Raw genomic sequence first — 17120 nt, 5'->3', positions numbered from 1 at the left:
TTCTCTCTCACACACACACACACACACACACACACATTTCCTGCCTGTCTCGGGCAGACTTAGCCCGGCCCTCTGACTCAAACACAAAAGAAGAAAAAGTGCGGAAACTTGATTGAATCAGGACCACGAGAGGAGGGAAGGGAAACTACTTGTTGCAACAGCTGTTCTTTGGACCTGATTTTAAGACGTACGTTGAATTAGTCTTTGTATTCAAAAATATACTAAAAAATTTAACAAAATAGTTAATTAACTAAGCCCGTCCCTTAGCTTTTTAGTGTTTAATATATACCACTTTTATTATATATAATCTCCCTTAAACAACCTTTGCAATAATGATTCACACCAAGGTCTCCACAGCAAACGATCCAAACACACTTATTAGTCATACATGGATTCCCCCGCTTACACACACCCATACGTGAAGGAAGCCCCGTGCAGACACGGATCATTACACAACTCCCGAACAGGAGTCAGACTGAAACTAATGATTCATCGTTTCCACAGGTGAAAACGAGTGCTGTAAACGGAAAGATCCACTTAAAGAAGAGGGAAGGCCGCCGTTATCTGCACGTGGATGTGACTGAACGAGAGGTTAACACCAAATCATTTGACGTATTTCACACTTTAAATATCTACAGTGGGTTTTATATTTTTGGTAAAATAATGTTGTTTGAGCTTAAAAAAATATTTTTCATTTTTACAATAAAGGTGTAATCAGATTTTGAGTCTTAAGAACTTCAAGTTCTGCATCGTGTTGTGATGAGTTTAAGATTATTAGAACATATCATGCACCACTGAATCAACTGGAATACATTTGAAAATATAGGTTGTTAAATATTACAAATAAAGAAAGGGGGTTTTGACAGCCTTACCTATTTTGTTAGGCTCTTAAATGCCACTCCTTGGGAAACAGATTCATCAAGGTGAGCCCCTAATCCCTCTGTGGCTGTGGTCGACTCCCATTAGAGAGCCCCTCTCTCCCTCTGGTGGCCAGTGAGAGCACTGCAGAGGTGCTTTTTACCTACCGGCAGGAGATGGGAAAAGACACAGGTAATGCAGAATGAGCTCCAACATTAAAACAGTTCTCTAAGAATTTTCAAACACACAAACTTGTTCCGTTTTTGAGAGTAAAATGACTTTAAGTAAGTGAATAACGAGCCAAACATCCCTGTGGCCTGCAAACAAATCTGCTTATAGGCTATATAATTATTTTTAAGGCCTTTACATTTCAGACATACTGTAAGTCCAGTTTATAATAGTGGGTATGTTTCATAATCCTCTAGTTTTACTGAACACAACCAACTTCTCAATTGTTTTACTTAAAAACACTTTATTATATGCATCTTCCTTGCTAATTGTTTACTTTCACATAGGCCTATAGGGTCCATTATAACCCTAAGGACTGTCATAGACACGTATTATAAAATTGTTGTGATAAGTACGGGAAAATAATGCTTAAAAATTAATTCAACTTTGTCATGTTCATCTTTTGTTCACAGTTTTTCAAAAGGTATCCGTCAAATGCTAGGCTATGTTTACACTCAGTAACATTACAGCACCGGTCTGTTTGACAGACGTTAATCTTGAGCTAGCTATAAGCTACTAGCTACTAGCTTGTAGCTAGCTGTAGTTTGGCTGAGTTTTAAAGTTATGCTAGGTCAATATTTCCAGTAAAAAGGAAAATTAAATCTCAAATTAAAGCAAAAACGGTCAATATTTTAACTGGAGATTAAATCCAGTGTGAGAGGACTTCAAAATGAACTCACCATGAAGAAGGCTAATCAGACAAATTATCCTCTCATCGTCAAAATGTCCCCCTTTTAGCTTCTGTAACTATTTCAGTGCCATTTAGACTAATGTTTCAACTTCCTGTGAGCAGACAGGTGAGTTCACAGTTAGATGACAGCGGCCCAAGTGGCAGGACTGTGTTAGCTTTCATTTTTGGTTTAGTCACGTGCTGCAACCAAGCGGCAACCTCCGGTGTTGAAAAATGAAGCCAATGCGGAAGTGCAAAAAACTGCCGTTCCTCGAGTGGCCACTTGAGGCTGGCTCCAGAAAAAATATCAAAGCCTTAAATCATAGGGGCCGGATCACTTGATTGACAGGTGGATCCTTCTGGCTGTCTGCCAGACGTCAACACAGACACAGACACTGAGCTTACCTTCACCTGTTTGTGTTGTTGGAGCCTTTTGGGGATTTTTTCATTCAAAGTTTGGACAAATAATCTGTTTCTCTGGGATTTATGGAACTTTATGGCCGTGCAAGAAGTCTGAGCTCCAGCTTTTCGGTGAGTTAAATGCTAGTGTTATTGTATTGATATATTTTTAGCACTAAGTAGCAGGTATACTGTGCTCACTTTAGCTGCTTGTTAGCCTGTTCAGTGTTTATCAGACATTTATTTAATCGTCGGCCAGTAAATAGGAGTCATGAGTTGTTAACTTTTCCCCGGAGAGATTACAGCGGACCGTAGTGATGAAGAGACCGGTTCTTTTACGTTTCCTGTTACATGTTGGCTCGCTGCTCTCTCACCTCGCAGCGAATCCGCCTCCTCTTTAGTCTGTTAACTAAACACCTGCAGTCAGTCGCCGTCACAAACAGAATCTCCTTCTGGCAAAGTCAAACTAGTTCATCAATCATTTATACAGTCTATGGCTAATAACCGCTAGCTACGCTGAGGAGCATATAGCCTAGCTTCATAGCCGTAGCTGGCTGATCCATGCGACCCGCCCATAGAGCTCAGCCATAGGCTTCAGCTCGGTCGCGCTCCGCCTCTTTGCCTGCCTCTGGATTAGCCGGCTCTGGTATTTCCAATATGGCGACCCGAAACGCCGGCGCAATTCAGGCTTCAAAACGCTTCCTCAGAAACCAATGGGTGACGTCACTGAGACTACGTCCATTATTTATACAGTCTATGGTATCAACGCTAATTAGTATCTGTTGCCTCAATTGTTCCTATGGGCTTAGTTCACGGCGCACATTTTTACATCCAACAGGGGGAAAAGCACAGGTGTTAATAATAACTTTAACAATGGTTCTGTTCTATTCAGGTGCACATAACCTGGTCCATGAAATTGAAGCAGCTAAATGGAATACAGCCATAATTAATGCTACTATAAACACCTGAGCTATTGCTGAGCTGCAATTGCAGGTGTGTATGACACATATAATTTTCCATTGTAAGACAAGTTTATTCATATCTTAAAATAGCAAAGTTAAAATATTAATACAACAATGCAAAACATGCTTACTTACAGGCAAGAAGTACACAGATGCTACCAGCGTCATTTTACTTTAAAGCATCAACAGTAAAAGTTTCCCTCATGTTACACTCGGCTATATATTATATATATAATATGCCATATTTCTGATTAGTTGAGGTCTATTGGGGTTGATAAATGTGTCATATTGTTTTACATTAATTTTTTTTTTTACACAAGTCAAGTAGCTTTAAGTCAAATAAACAGTTGCAGTAAATCTGCATTAAGATTTAATAATTACAGAAAAGCTGGAATATACTTTTATTTTTTCCGTCCAAACAGATGTGTAGTAAAACTTTTATTCATTTTTTTCCAAGTCAAAAAACAAACAGAACAAAGATACAGAGAATGAGATAATGAATCGATTTCTATACAATGGCAATTTCAAGTTGAACCTTCCTTTGCCCAGACACGTGAAGTCTTTCCTCAGTTTGAAACCCTGTCTCGCCCTCGGACGCACACTTCCTGCACACGCTCACTCGCACGTTCACACGACCCCAGGAGTCCTGGTGTTTTCTGAATTGACTGGACAGCACGATTAAGACGACAGGATTCGATGCAAGCAGAGTGGACAAAATATCACAATGTCTGGGGCTTCGGTGTTTTTCTTTTTGATGCACAAGTCTCCATGGTAGAGGACAAGGGATGCTGGTGGGTGTTTTCATGACATCTTTCAGGTTTTTGTCTTTTGGGCGTGAGAGGGGAAGGCGATGGGTAAACACACCTATGTAGTCAAATGGTGTTCAAGAGTGACTTTTATTCCTGCAGGCCAGTTTCTCTCTCCTATCATGCATGTACTTCTGCTTTTCCAACATCCTTCTGACACCTAAAGCCCCGCCTTTGATCCGCAAAACGCCCCCGAAACTGGCAGCAACTGTAGTTTTACAAAAGCAGCAAAAGGTCTAACAAGAAACACCTTGGTGAAATATGCAGTAAACAAAGTCTAAACCTTAACTTCTCTTTAGTGATGAATACAATCCACTTCTCAAAAGGCTTTTGGCAATATGTACGCTTTTCCACGACTATACACCCAACATTTAGAGAATGAGAGAGAGACTGGATGCAGTACACTATAAAGTTAAAAAGGGACGTTTTCTCCCCGTTTTGTGTTCACCACATCTGCACCGCACCCCCTTAATTTGAAGCAGTTCTTTCACTTAATAGCTTTAATTTCTTGTGGTACAGGTGATGGGGGGCTCAGATGGTCGAGACTGGAGCTGTAGAGGTCCAATAGGAATAAGAAAAACAATCCCAATGGGAACCCCATAGCTTGAAGCACCGCCACCTCCAGCTGGTTAAAAGAAGCTGTCCTTCCGGTGAGGTGACGGGGTTTCCTCAGCTTCCTCCTCTTCTCCTCCGTAGCTCATCAGTTGTTCCCCCTCGTCGCTGTCATCGGGGCTGATGGCCGGGCTGTAGGTCGGGGAGGTGGGGCTGTATCCGGGCGAAGTTGGGCTGTACGTGGAGCCTTTAGGACTAGTTGGTGAGTATGTAGGAGACGTGGGAGAGTACTTGGGTGAAGTTGGGGAGTAAGTAGGAGAGGTTGGGGAGTATTTGGGGCTGGTAGGGGTGTAGGTAGGGGAGGTGGGGGAGTAGGTAGGAGAGGTGGGGCTGTATTTTGGAGTTGTTGGGGAGTAAGTGGGAGAGGTGTGCGAGTTCTTCGGAGATGTCGGGGAGTACTTCGGCGAGGTGGGGGAGTATTTGGGAGAGGTGGGAGTATACTCCGGGGAGCTGGGGCTGTATGAGGGTGAAGTTGGGGTGTATTTGGGGGAGGTGGGGGAGTAGGAGGGGGAGCTGGGGCTGTATGAAGGAGAGCTGGGTGTGTAAGTGGGTGACTGAGGGGTGTAGCGTGGACTGGAGGGCGAGTAAGATGGGGAGGTAGGGGAATAAGAGGGAGAGGTGGGGGAGTAGTTGGGGCTGGTCGGGGTGTAGTTTGGAGAGGCTGGGGAGTAAGACGGTGATGTTGGGGAGTAGGAGGGAGACGTTGGTGAATAAGATGGAGACGTAGGAGAATAGGAAGGCGAGGTTGGGGAGTAACTGGGTGAGGTGGGCGAGTAGGAAGGGGATGTCGGGCTGTAGTTGGGGCTGGTGGGGGAGTAAGAAGGAGAAGTGGGGGAGTAGGAGGGAGACGTTGGGGAGTAGCCGGGGCTTTGTGGGGTGCAGCCACCGGGAGAGTGAGGCTCGTAGGCTGGGGAGGTGGGGGAGTAGTTGGGTGACATGGCTCCACCTGAAAATGAAGACAGAATAACTATTAAGGTTAAAAAAGGCTTTTTAGGAGTTCCTCAGGGATCCATTCTTGGACAACTACTTTTTCCTGTTTATGTAAGTGTTTTTCTACCTCGTTTGATTTAATCCTTGTTTTTTATGGCTCAATGTTTTTAAATGTAGATTTTAATTGGCTTTCTTGCTAAATAGATGCAACAACTGATGTATTTCCTCATTTTGCTCATGTAGTGGCAAAAGGACTCACAAAAGAATGATGAAATACCTTTAACATCGGCTACAAAGTGTCTCTAACTCTAAGTTGGAGATAACTCAACTGTAGTGTCAGAAAAAGAATGTAACTAAATCTGTTTTAACAGGTGAGTAAGTTCTTTTCTTGACAAACAGATGTCTGAACTACTTTTTTTTTTAAACAAACTGTATCCTAAAGATTTCTGCAGTGTCTAACCTGGAGATGGGATGTATGGGCTTGCAGGCCCTGGAGACCCTGGAGACCCAGGAGTGGGAGACCAGGCTGGGGAGTAGCCTGGAGAGAAGTCACTTGCATCTGATGCCGCACTGGGAGAGAAACCAGCTGCTCCAGGTGTCATGCCGCTTCCTGGAGAAGAAAAAAAAAACCAACTCAGTAAATCAGGCTCACAAAGAAAAGGGACAGAGAAGCATTTTCTACACTCATGTATACTCACCAACACTGGGGGACCAGGCACCGTATGCAGGTGTTGCTCCCGTGTTCCAGGGGGTCATGGCAGGTGACATACCACTCATGGGACTCGGCACGGTGCTGAAGAACATTCCAGTGGCTGCAAATAGAACGGACAGAGAACATTAATGTCATACCTCTCACACTATATCTGCTAAACAATTCTGCATTAAAACGTCTCTCCACTTACGTCCTGCAACGCTGATGTCAGGTTTGTTTGTAGGAATCTCCATGCCATGTTTACAATTCTCAGCATCCAACAGCAGGTCGAAGCATCCTGTACCGGCGGGGGCGAGCTGGCCGAGCATGATGTTCTCCGATACACCCTTCAAGGGATCACTCTCACCGTGGCATGACGCCTCCATCAACACATTCACCTGGAGGAGGAAAGGAAAGCAAAGGAAATTCAGTTATTTAAATTAGCCTTTTTTCTGCATCTAAAAATGACCATAGAGTTTCTAATGGTGACTTCATTGATTCTCACCGTCTCCTCAAAGGAACACTTCATGAGCGGTCCTGTGTCTTGCCGGTTGATGCCGTGACGCGTGATGGCCATCAAGTGACCGCGGCACGTCATGGTGTCGCAGAGCAGAGCCAAGTGACGGTAGTTGACGTAGGAGCCGTCAAAGGAGATGACGTGGTACAACTCCCTCTCCAGGGCCTTTCGCACGGCTTCAATACCCAACACCTTCAAAACAGATAATAATTAATATCATAAAAATCAGCTGTAATTGCACAGGTAAGATAAAACCATTTCACTGCTTCAGTACCGTGAAGATCTCCACGATGTCGTTGGAGGTGGTTCTGACAGGATCTACGTCCTTCTCGCTGAGGACCCTCATGAGGCTCACTCCGTCCGTCTCCAGGATCCACTCCTGCAGGGCCTTGAACTCTCCGTCCTCTGTGATGATGATCTTCTTCTTATTGTCAGTCTGGGGCAAGTGCATGTACACCTGGAGGCCACAGGTAAGTATGTGACTGATGACACGTTCTTACAAGATCAGCAGTCATCCCTGCGGTGTAAATCTTATTACGGGTATGTTTGTGTTTGTGTTCAGTCTGTTACCTTGCTGATCTGCTCGATGCCCTGCAGGGTCATGTCCGTCAGCATGTTGGACTCGATGCACCTGAGGAACACGTCGTCGTCCATTTTGTCCACCACCTCCTCATCCTAGACGAAACAAATGTTCACATTTAATAAATGGAAAGTAACAAATGTGCATTTATTTCCTCTGGATATAAAGTCGCTGCTCGCCTCTTGGAACTTGTTCTCATCGCTGTTCATGACTCTGATTCGCAGGACGAGCTTCTCAGCGTTGTTGTCATTGAAAATACAGTTCAGATCATCTCCCAAACCTTGCAGAGAAACAAAACAAAGTGTCTTTTAAAGGAAAAACCACCTTGTTTCTTTTAAAGAATAAGCATATTTGAACACAACCTACCTGCGTTGATCTTCTCTGCAATCTGCTCCATAGTCAGCTTGCGATCAGTCATGTGTTTGCGGTCGAGCTCGATGCGCAGCAGCCACGGTGAGATGCGCGTCACATCAAAGTCGGGCATCTCATAGTACACGTTCACCCACTCCTGGTCCTCGGCCACCACCGTGTTCTGAGGGTTCGGGTCGTAGTAGATGGCTGTATTCGCCGTCACCTATGAAAAACAAGGTTATATTAGTCTTTGACATTATTTGCGAACTTTAGGAAGAGCTGTCCAACTATTTTATCACCCACCTTTCGCAGTGTGGTGTGCTCCAGTCGACACAGGATGTCCTTTGCCCTCTCAGCGTCGCGTGTAGCCTGACCCAGCAGGAACACAGTCAGCGAGGGTGTCTTGGGCCTCTTGGAGATGTTGATCAACTCCTTCAGACGAGGCACACCCAGCGTTACGTCCTTGGCTGAGATACCGGCGTAGTGGATAGTGTTGAGGGTCATCTGGGTGGTAGGCTCTCCCAGCGACTGAGCAGCCAGAGCGCCGACCATCTCACCTGGGTGGACCTGTGAACGGGAAGAAAATGTGTGATTAAAGTGTAAAAGTCTACCTGAGATATCTTGGACAACTCAAACTAGATCGTAAACTCACGATGGACTGGTTAAATTTGGTCTCGATCTCTCCCAGCAGCCAGTCGAACGCCTCCGTGGTCAGGCGGAACTCCTCGGTCATGCGTTTGGAGCAGAGCGTGGAGCGCAGGTGGATGTTGAAGAGCAGGGTGGCGCTCTGCTGCGCCTGTCTGCTCAGCGGATCTTCACCGTTCACGATCACCAGCTTCTTACTCAGCTCATGAACACCTGAGGATCCACGAAAAGTCTTTACATTTGGGAGTTTTGTTGTGCTGACACAGAAATCCAAAACATTACACCTTTTCCTCTTCAACAGTTTTGTATTTTACTGTAAATACAGAACAAATTTTTTTTTCTGAATAGTGCTATGGATAGGACTTGAACTTTAACTGTTCAACTTGTTTTGTAAACTGCCGGAGATTTACCAGGTGGATTTATGTGGCTTTAAGGAGGACCTGAAGCTATGACCTCCGAGCCCTAATTCTACATCTATTCTTTTTCCACATGGTTCACAAAACCCTTCAAGTAAGCATATACCCAAGAGAAAAGTCTCACTGATGGTGCGTTAGTATTTGGTAAAGAGAGTTTACCGTCGACCACCCGTAGAGGATTGAGGTCTGTTGGGGTTCGAGTGTTGATGCGGAAAATCTTCTGAGCGTTCCAAATCATTCTGGCCAAGTTGCATGGCAGCACCACCTGCCGGCGAGGAGAGGAAATTGCAGGATGTGAGTGTAAGGAATTTACCAAAGAGCACAAGTGTGTCTCCAAATGTGAGCACACATGTACCTTACTGTTGCCAGTGGGGAAAATGGCTCGCAGGACCTCCCTGTCCTCCTTCATTTTGTCAAACTCCCTCTCCAAGGCACTCTGCACGTGGGCATTTGTCAGGACGTCTTTCACCACGTCTTCCTGGAGCATCCACCTCAGCCCTCGCTCGTTGGTGCAATCAAACTTGAACCTACAAATTAAAGAAAATAACACGAGCTAAGCCACTGATTTCTGAGCTTGATAATGTACATATATTTGGAAACTGAGCCAAATAGGACTGTGTGTCTTACTTCTTTTCAAACGCCTTGTGTGAGGGTTTGAGCGTCGCCACATTTTGGAACTCAACGTTCTCTCCTGCCATGCCGTCCTCACCGTAACGCAGTTGAACCACCTGGTTGATGGAGTTACGCACCGTGCCGTCGTACTTCACCATCACCGACTCCATAGATTTGATCAGACGACGCTGGATGTAACCTGGTAAAACAGATTTACAACATGAAAAACCAAAGACAATCCATTTAAATGCCTTTTAGACCTGTGTGTGTAGTTCTCTCTCCCTGTCACGTAGCTTCCTGTTCTTACCAGTCTCAGCAGTCTTGACAGCCGTGTCGATCAGACCCTCTCTGCCTCCCATGGCGTGGAAGAAGAACTCTGTTGGCGTCAAACCGGCCAGGTAGGAGTTCTCCACAAAGCCTCTGCCTTTAGGACCGTAGTCATCCTTGATGAAGTGAGGCAGCGTGCGGTGTTTGAAGCCGAAGGGGATTCGTTTACCCTCAACGTTCTGCTGCCCCACCACGGCAATAACCTGAATACAGGGGAAGGAGAACGTCAAATATCAAACATATAAAACCCCTGTTTCCATCTGCTCATGATACTTTGGTGGATTATTTTACCTGTGCGATGTTAATCTTTGATCCTTTGGAACCAGCCACCACCATGGACTTGAAGTTGTTGTACTCAGACAGAGACTTCTGGGCGGAGGATCCCGTTTTGTCACAAACGTCGTTCAGGATACGATTCACCTGGTTCTCAAAGGTCTGCCTCAGGGTGTTACCGGGGGTCGGCTCCAGCTCGTTGTTGTGGGCTTTCTCGATGACCTGGCACACAAAAGACAAATGATGTAACTTCTCTCTACATCATTTGTGCTAAAGAAATCAACTGAGTAAGGGTTTTTCTGTGTTTTGCAGATGTTAGTGACATTAAAACACTTTGTGCTTACTTCTATCACATCCTGTTTGGCTTTCTTGATGGTGTTCTGGATGTCGAGGTACGTCTTGGCATCAGCAATGGAGTCCCCAATACCAATGGAATGACCTGAAGAAGAACACAAGAGTAAACTTATAAATATAAAGACAAACACACCATTCACTTACACTAAAATATATCAACAAATACATGAGCGCTTTACTGTTTCCTTACCCTCCATGAGCAGCCAGTTGTTGACCACAGTCTGAATGTTGGAGTAGAAGAGTCTGGTGATGTCGTGGCCCATCTCCAGGTAGGAGATGTGGACGAGGGACCCGGCTGACGTTCCCAGAGATTTCTTGCACAGGATTCCCATGATCAACTCACCGTTCTCCACTATGACCTGTGGTCAAGCAGAATGTGGTGTCACATGCATCGTGGGCTCAATTTATATTCTTTAATCTGTGCAGAATGAATCAGGGAATGTACCTTCGTGTCCCCGGGTGAGATGTGTTTGTAAGGGCCGCTGTCTTCTTCGTCCGGGTGGGTGCTGTGTGTGCGGATCACATTGATGTGACCAGGAATGATGAGGCTGAAGATCTGCTTTCCCGTCCACAGAGGACGCGGCTTGAGGATGGCCGGCTGAGGCACTTTCCCGTCCCATGTGGACAGGAACATGAGGAGGTTCATCACTTCACCCTGTGGAGGAGAAACACATCATGTAGGAGCCTTTCGGGGCAGAAAAGCAGCTGCTATGGAACTTGTCACATCTCCATACCCTCTCTAAGAAGACGTCTCTTTTGGTGAATTTGCGGACGGCTGTGAGCGTGTCCTGCACGATACCCATGACAGGCCTGTTGGACTGGGGAGTGACGATCATACGCGGCACCATGGCCAGTTCCTGGATCTCTGCCCTCGTCTCCAGGGACTGAGGGAGGTGGAGGTTCATCTCATCCCCGTCAAAGTTAGCATTGTATGGGGTTGTCACACTGGAGGTAGATTAGAGGAAAAAAGGTTAGACTTGCTACACCATAACTATTTTAAGTCAGGAGGAAATCCCTATAATGCAGCATCAGTTCTATTTAAAAATGGCTTCTTAATTGCTTAAAATCATCAAAAGTTATTTCTATAAAAGGTTAGTGCCCATTTTAAGGGGGGGAAAAAAATCATAAAAATAGTAAGGTCTTGTTTATACTTGTTACCTGAGGTTGAGTCGAAATGTGGACCACGGCAGAATCCGAACTCTGTGCCCCATCATGGACATTTTATGTAGTGTAGGCTGTCGGTTGAAGACGACAATGTCGCCATCGCACATGTGTCTTTCCACCTGCACACAGAGAAACGTCAGCTTGAGTCCATATTAAAATAAACTTAAGTGTTATAAGTCTGATATTTATTTTGAGCTTGCCTTGTAGCCAGTCTGCAGATGAAGGTCACTTGGTTTGGGGTTGGATCGCAGGTCAATTCTGTCTCCATTGTCGCGGAAGATGTATTTGGCGCCTGGGTACTTGCTGTTCCCTCTTCGCACCAGCTCTTGTAGTCTAAGATGGTAACGTAATGAATTAATTGACATAACGTTTCATAAAACTGTTTTTTGTACATAAAGTAAATTTAGTACCTGTTGATGTTAAAGGGTGTGACGATTTCTGGGAAGGTCATGTTGGCTGCGATGGATCGTGGTACGCCCACTTGGTCGATTTGCAGATTGGGGTCCGGGGTGATGACAGTTCGGGCCGAGAAGTCCACACGCTTCCTCATCAGGTCACCTCGGACTCGCCCCTCCTTCCCCTTTAGACGCTGTTTTATGGATTTGAGAGGGCGACCGTACTTTTGCTTTGCCCGTGAAAGGAAATCATAGTGTAAGCACTTAGTAAAACAAGAAATATACTACAGCAAACTTTTAAAGCAGCTACGACTGGGCTGAGACTCCACTGAATCGTGTGCATGAGAAATTGAACTGGATGTTTAAGGCGTTGAGGAAGGGCATACATACCCTCGGCAGGCCTGGCAACTCGTTGTCCACCATGGTGGCAACATGGAACTGAAGCAGTTTGACATCCTCAGCTATGACGTGAGCAGCCGCTCTGCTCTGCTCGTTTCTTCTCAGCCGGTTGTTGATTTTGACGATGTCAGCAAGTTTGTGGGTCAAGTCATCCTTTGAGACAGAAGTTAATTGGTGAATTACTGTGATCAGTATGATTTTTGTACAGCTTTAAATTATTCATTAAAAATATGCAGCTTAAAAACACTGTAACTTTACCTGGTTGCGAGCAGAGCCCTGCATGACTACAGCGGGCCTCACAGCCAGTGGAGGCACAGGCAACACAGTTACAATCATCCATTCTGGTCGGGAGAACTTGGGGTCCATGCCCAAGATGACGTCCTCCTCATCTGAGATGCGCTTGAAGATCTCGTGCACACGCTCTGGGCTCAGCAGGATTTTCTTCTCCTGCGAATCCTCATTAACGTGCTTCCACTCAGCGAAGAGCTCCAAGCCAGAGCGTCTGATGCTCGGCTGGTAGCGCCCGCAGCCACCGTGGCCCTGTGTAGGTCACAGAGTGAGGGGTGAGAAAAGAGTGAGAAGCAGATAATAAGTTAGCAGAGCAGTGAGTGTTGAGAGCCAAAACGCCTATTAGCGATGACTCAAGGACTCCACCCAAATACCTTCTCCTTGGTGATGTCCTCCTCTGTCTCCTGTTGTTCCATTCCAAATTTGTTGTCCATCTCCTCTCCTCCTTCACAGATGTTTTTCCCTTTGCACAACTCATAAACGTGAGTCAAACGCTTCCTGGGCTGCCCTTTAGATTTTATCAGGATGTCTTTGATCTTTGGATTGTTCTGGGGGAAACAGCAAAGGGTGAAAGTTAAAAATCAAAACTGGAAACTTAAAACAAGACTTAAATTATAGCTTCATGATTAAACATCGGTGGATTTTTAATGGTATGTATTTTAATATGTCAAAATACTTACAGAATCCACTAATAGCTTAGAGCAAAAGAAGCAGACACATCGAAGAACCTTCATTATCTTTGTTATGAAGCCGACATGGAAAACTGGCTTTGCCAGTTCTATGTGTCCAAAGTGGCCTGGACATTCTGTCATGTTGCCTGAGGGAACAAAGCTTCACATCATTAAGTTCTTTTCACATAGGGATAGCAATAAAGTGGTCAATTACACATTTTAGCATGGAGTGCTAACAAAACCCCATACCTGCACATGTCTGACATCTTCCGGATCGTTCTATGACCCCTTGTCTTGGGTCCATAAGGCCACCAAGTTTAGGACGTCCTCCTTCTGTTGTTTCGGGGTATTTGATTCCCCCTTCTGTAACTGACATCCGTTTCTGGGGAGAAAGACATCATGCATGTCAGTTGTTGATACTAAATGCAACATTATTCATCAGTTTATTTCCCGGGCAGTGTATGAATAAAAATATCTGTAATGGTGCATGCATTTTTTATCAGCTGACAGTTAATTTTTACTACCATTCACCGACATCTGTGACAGAGTCAAAATGTATTCACACTATCACCCTATATTCAGCATAAAAATATCCATCAATTCACAGCTGTAAGGACTTAGAGAATAAAACTACTGGATCGGATACTGGATACTGGATTGGCCATAACAAACACCTTGCTTGAACATATGGTTGTTCATAAGTGTACCTGGTAACAGAACAGACTAGGCCGTAGATCATAGAACGACTTTGTGGTCGTATCATCAGATCTGCGGCAGTATGTTTTGGACTCTCGTGTGAAGAGTGGAGCAGAGCTGTCAACTGATTTCCACCTAGTGGTGAATTGGATCAGATGGCGGGGGAGGCTTACAGTGGAAGGAACACTTTGAGGAACTCCTGAACCCAACCAACACGTCCTCTGATGAGGAGGCAGAGCCTGAAGATCCAGAGGAAGCCTTATCTATATCCGTGGCAGAGGCTGCTGAGGTAGTCAAGAAGCTCCTCAGTGGCAAGGTGCCTGCTGTAGATGAGATTTGCCCTGAGATGCTTAAGGCTCTGGACATTGTGGGGCCGTCTTGGCTGACACTTCTCTTCAATGTCACATGGAGGTGTGGGACATATCCTGTGGAATGGCAGGCCAGGGTGGTGGTTCCCTTCTTTTTTTTTTTTAAAAAAGGGGGACTGCAGGGTTTGTCCCAATTTACGGGGTATAACACTTCTCAGCCTCCCGGGTAAAGTTTATTCCAGGGTGTTGGAAAGGAGGCTCCAGCCGATCGTCCAACCTCAGATACTGATACAGGAGCAATGCAGATTCCGAACTGGCTTCGGAACAGTGGACCAACTCTTTACCCTAGCAGGGCTGCTTGGGGGGGCATGGGAATTTGCTCATTAAGTCTACATGTGTTTTGTGGACTTGGAGAAGGCCTGAAATTGTGCCCCCCGAGGGTCCTGCGGGGGGTATGGCAGGAGTATGAGTAATTTGGCCATTTGGTACATTGGTATAACGAAAATGAGAGCTGTGTCCGCATCCTCGGCACAAACTCAGACACGTTCCCAATGCGTGTTGGCCTCCGCCAGGGTTGTCCTTTGTCACCGATTCTGTTTGTGTTTTTCAGTTTCGGGACCCGAGAATTTCATCTCTGCTTTCTTCCCCCAGGGGGAACTGGAAAACATTGCTGGGGAGAGGCATGTCTGGGTCACTTTGCTGAGCCTGCTGTCACCACGACCCGGCCCCGGATAAGCGGAAGATGATGATGGGTAATAAAGGGGGTTTGATTCATGTGATAGCATGGATCCTTTTTGATAATGTTGTGCTTAAAGTGTTTCAAACTTCCTGCTACATGCTAGTCATGGTGCGTTCCATTTACCTCGGAAGTCAGAATTCGGAACTGGGTTCCAGTACAGTCTATGGTTCCAGTACAACAATAAGACAGAAGTGATAATAAACAGTTAATACTACAGCTTTCTTTTACTGTTGATGCACGGGGATGTGAGGTCGGGGTTGGTGAGGTTCCTCCAATTTTCCGAGTCGGAAATCCGACCTCAGGGGGCGTTCCAATTGAAATTTCCGACTGGGAACTCGGAAGTTGGAATTTCCGAGTTACAAATGGACCGCACCATTAGCACAAGCTCCACCAGCCTGACACAGCTAGCTAGGCTAGGCTAACAGCCAGCACTTTCCATTGTAAACACAACCATGTCTTTGCCAAATATGTTAAACAACAAGATAAGTAAAGAAGCTGTAAGAGTGATGTATAATCTGTCCAAGAGATATAATATAATACCTACAAGTTCATCTGGGCTGATGATGCCGAATTGAACTCTCTTAATCGTGCGCAATGGGCATGCACTGTCGCCAGAGGGCGGTCCGTGCATCCTGGGAGTGGGAGACCAGTATGGTGAGTAGCCTGTGGAGAAACCAAAGTAATCTTCATATGTTTTTTCCTCATTGTTCTTTTATTATATGAAAGATCTGCTGAAATTAAAGTGTTCATTTTACCTGAAGCAAACACGTAAAAACGATCAGTTTGAGTTTTCGTCTAAAACTGGACTAAATGAGTGTGGATTCAGCAAATAATAATAATAATAATACATTTTATTTATATAGCACTTTAAAAGGTACTTAAAGACACTTTACATGTAAAAACAACATAACAAAGACATTAAAAGCAATATACAGTATAAAACAATCAAGGTGCAATTAAACACACGGTCACAGATTAAAAGCAGATTTGAAAAGGTGGGTTTTGAGTCCAGTTTTGAAAGAGGGGAGTGAGGGAGAGTGTCTGAGGTGATGGGGAAGGGAGTTCCAGAGGGAGGGGGCAGCAATAGAGAAGGCTCTGTCCCCCCAGGTCAGGTGCTTGGATCGGGTGAGAGGAGTGAGGAGGTTGCTGTTGGCGGATCTGAGGTTGCAAGTGGCAGTGTATTGTAGTTTATTGAGGATTTTGGAGGAGGTGCCGTAGAGGATGCTGTTGCAGTAGTCCAGTCGTGAGGTGATGAATACGTGAATGAGTGTTTCGGCTGCTGAGAACGAGAGGGAGGGGCGAAGACGGGCAATGTTTCTGAGATGGAAAAAGGCAGTTTTTGAGATGTGGTTGACGTGACATTGAAATGAGAGGGATTGATCGAAGATGACACCAAGGTTACAGACGGAGGTTTGGTGGAGATATACAGCTGGGTGTCGTCGGCATAGCAGTGGAAGTGAAGGCTGTGACGTCGGATGATGTGACCAAGGGGAAGCATGTAGAGGATAAAGAGGAGGGGGCCAAGCACCGAACCTTGAGGGACACCTTGAAAGAGAGGGGCTGTGTTCGAATATGAATTATTGATACTTATAAACTGGTGGCGGTTGGAGAGGTAGGATTTGAGCCAGGAGAGGGCGGTGCCAGTGATGCTGAGGGATGACTCTAGGCGGTTGAGGAGGATGGAGTGATTGATGGTCAAGGGCAGCACTGAGGTCGAGTAGGATGAGGATATTGAGGGAGTGAGTGTCAGAAGCGAGGAGAAGGTCGTTGGTGACTTTGATTAAGGCAGTTTCTGTGTTGTGGTGGGATCTGAAGCCGGATTGAAATGGTTCGTAGAGTTGGTTGGAGTCCAGGTGGGTTCTGAGTTTAGAAGCAACAGTGCGTTCCAGTATTTTTGACAGAAAGGGGAGATTGGAGATGGGACGATAGTTGTTGGGGATGTCAGGATCGAGGCCGGGCTTTTTGAGAATGGGTGTTACAGAGGCGAGTTTGAGGGCAGGGGGATCAGAGCCAGTAGACAGGGAGGTGTTGATTACAGTGAGGATAAGGGGGAGGAGAGCAGGAAAACAGGCTTTGGCTAATGAGGAGGGGATGGGGTCCAGGACGCAGGTGGAGGTCTTCATGCCAGACAGTGATTTGAGGAGGTCGGCAGGGGAGATCAGGGAGAATTGGGAGAGTGACCGGTCAGTTAGGTGGGGAGTGGGAGATTCAGGGAGGGTGAAGCTGGGA

General features: G+C 45.6%; 1 protein-coding gene across 1 annotated transcript; it reads right to left on the bottom strand.

Annotated features, from left to right (window-relative positions):
* Positions 1 to 3982: 3982 nt before the first annotated feature.
* On the bottom strand, positions 3983 to 15522 carry LOC138600420 (DNA-directed RNA polymerase II subunit RPB1-like). Its single transcript, XM_069671842.1, has 29 exons — positions 15436 to 15522; positions 13398 to 13530; positions 13158 to 13294; positions 12852 to 13025; positions 12448 to 12729; positions 12181 to 12342; positions 11806 to 12020; positions 11596 to 11728; positions 11390 to 11514; positions 10966 to 11176; positions 10677 to 10886; positions 10422 to 10590; positions 10222 to 10316; positions 9896 to 10099; positions 9585 to 9807; positions 9293 to 9476; positions 9021 to 9192; positions 8825 to 8930; positions 8257 to 8462; positions 7908 to 8171; positions 7620 to 7827; positions 7433 to 7533; positions 7244 to 7348; positions 6948 to 7130; positions 6662 to 6865; positions 6368 to 6554; positions 6164 to 6277; positions 5926 to 6075; positions 3983 to 5481 (listed from the first exon to the last, which is right to left on the bottom strand). The coding sequence occupies exons 1-29, from the start codon at positions 15520 to 15522 to the stop codon at positions 4553 to 4555; spliced, it is 5673 nt and encodes a 1890-aa protein (XP_069527943.1). The 3' UTR covers positions 3983 to 4552.
* Positions 15523 to 17120: the final 1598 nt, after the last annotated feature.

Source organism: Semicossyphus pulcher, unplaced genomic scaffold (assembly GCF_022749685.1).
Source record: "Semicossyphus pulcher isolate SPU_LCO1_2020_fin unplaced genomic scaffold, fSemPul1.0.p SCAF_21, whole genome shotgun sequence".
Taxonomy (NCBI): domain Eukaryota; kingdom Metazoa; phylum Chordata; class Actinopteri; order Labriformes; family Labridae; genus Semicossyphus; species Semicossyphus pulcher.
Note: the sequence above shows the minus strand (reverse complement) of the source record. Positions and strands in the feature narration are given on the sequence as shown.

Excerpts from the sequence above, each read along its gene's own strand:
- LOC138600420 (XM_069671842.1), bottom strand. The coding sequence starts at position 15,522 with ATGCACGGACCGCCCTCTGGCGACAGTGCATGCCCATTGCGCACGATT. Across the intron at positions 11,729-11,805 it reads ACACCCTTTAACATCAACAG|ACTACAAGAGCTGGTGCGAA; the intron begins GTACTAAATTTA and ends TTACCATCTTAG. Across the intron at positions 10,887-10,965 it reads GAGACGTCTTCTTAGAGAGG|GGTGAAGTGATGAACCTCCT; the intron begins GTATGGAGATGT and ends TCTCCTCCACAG.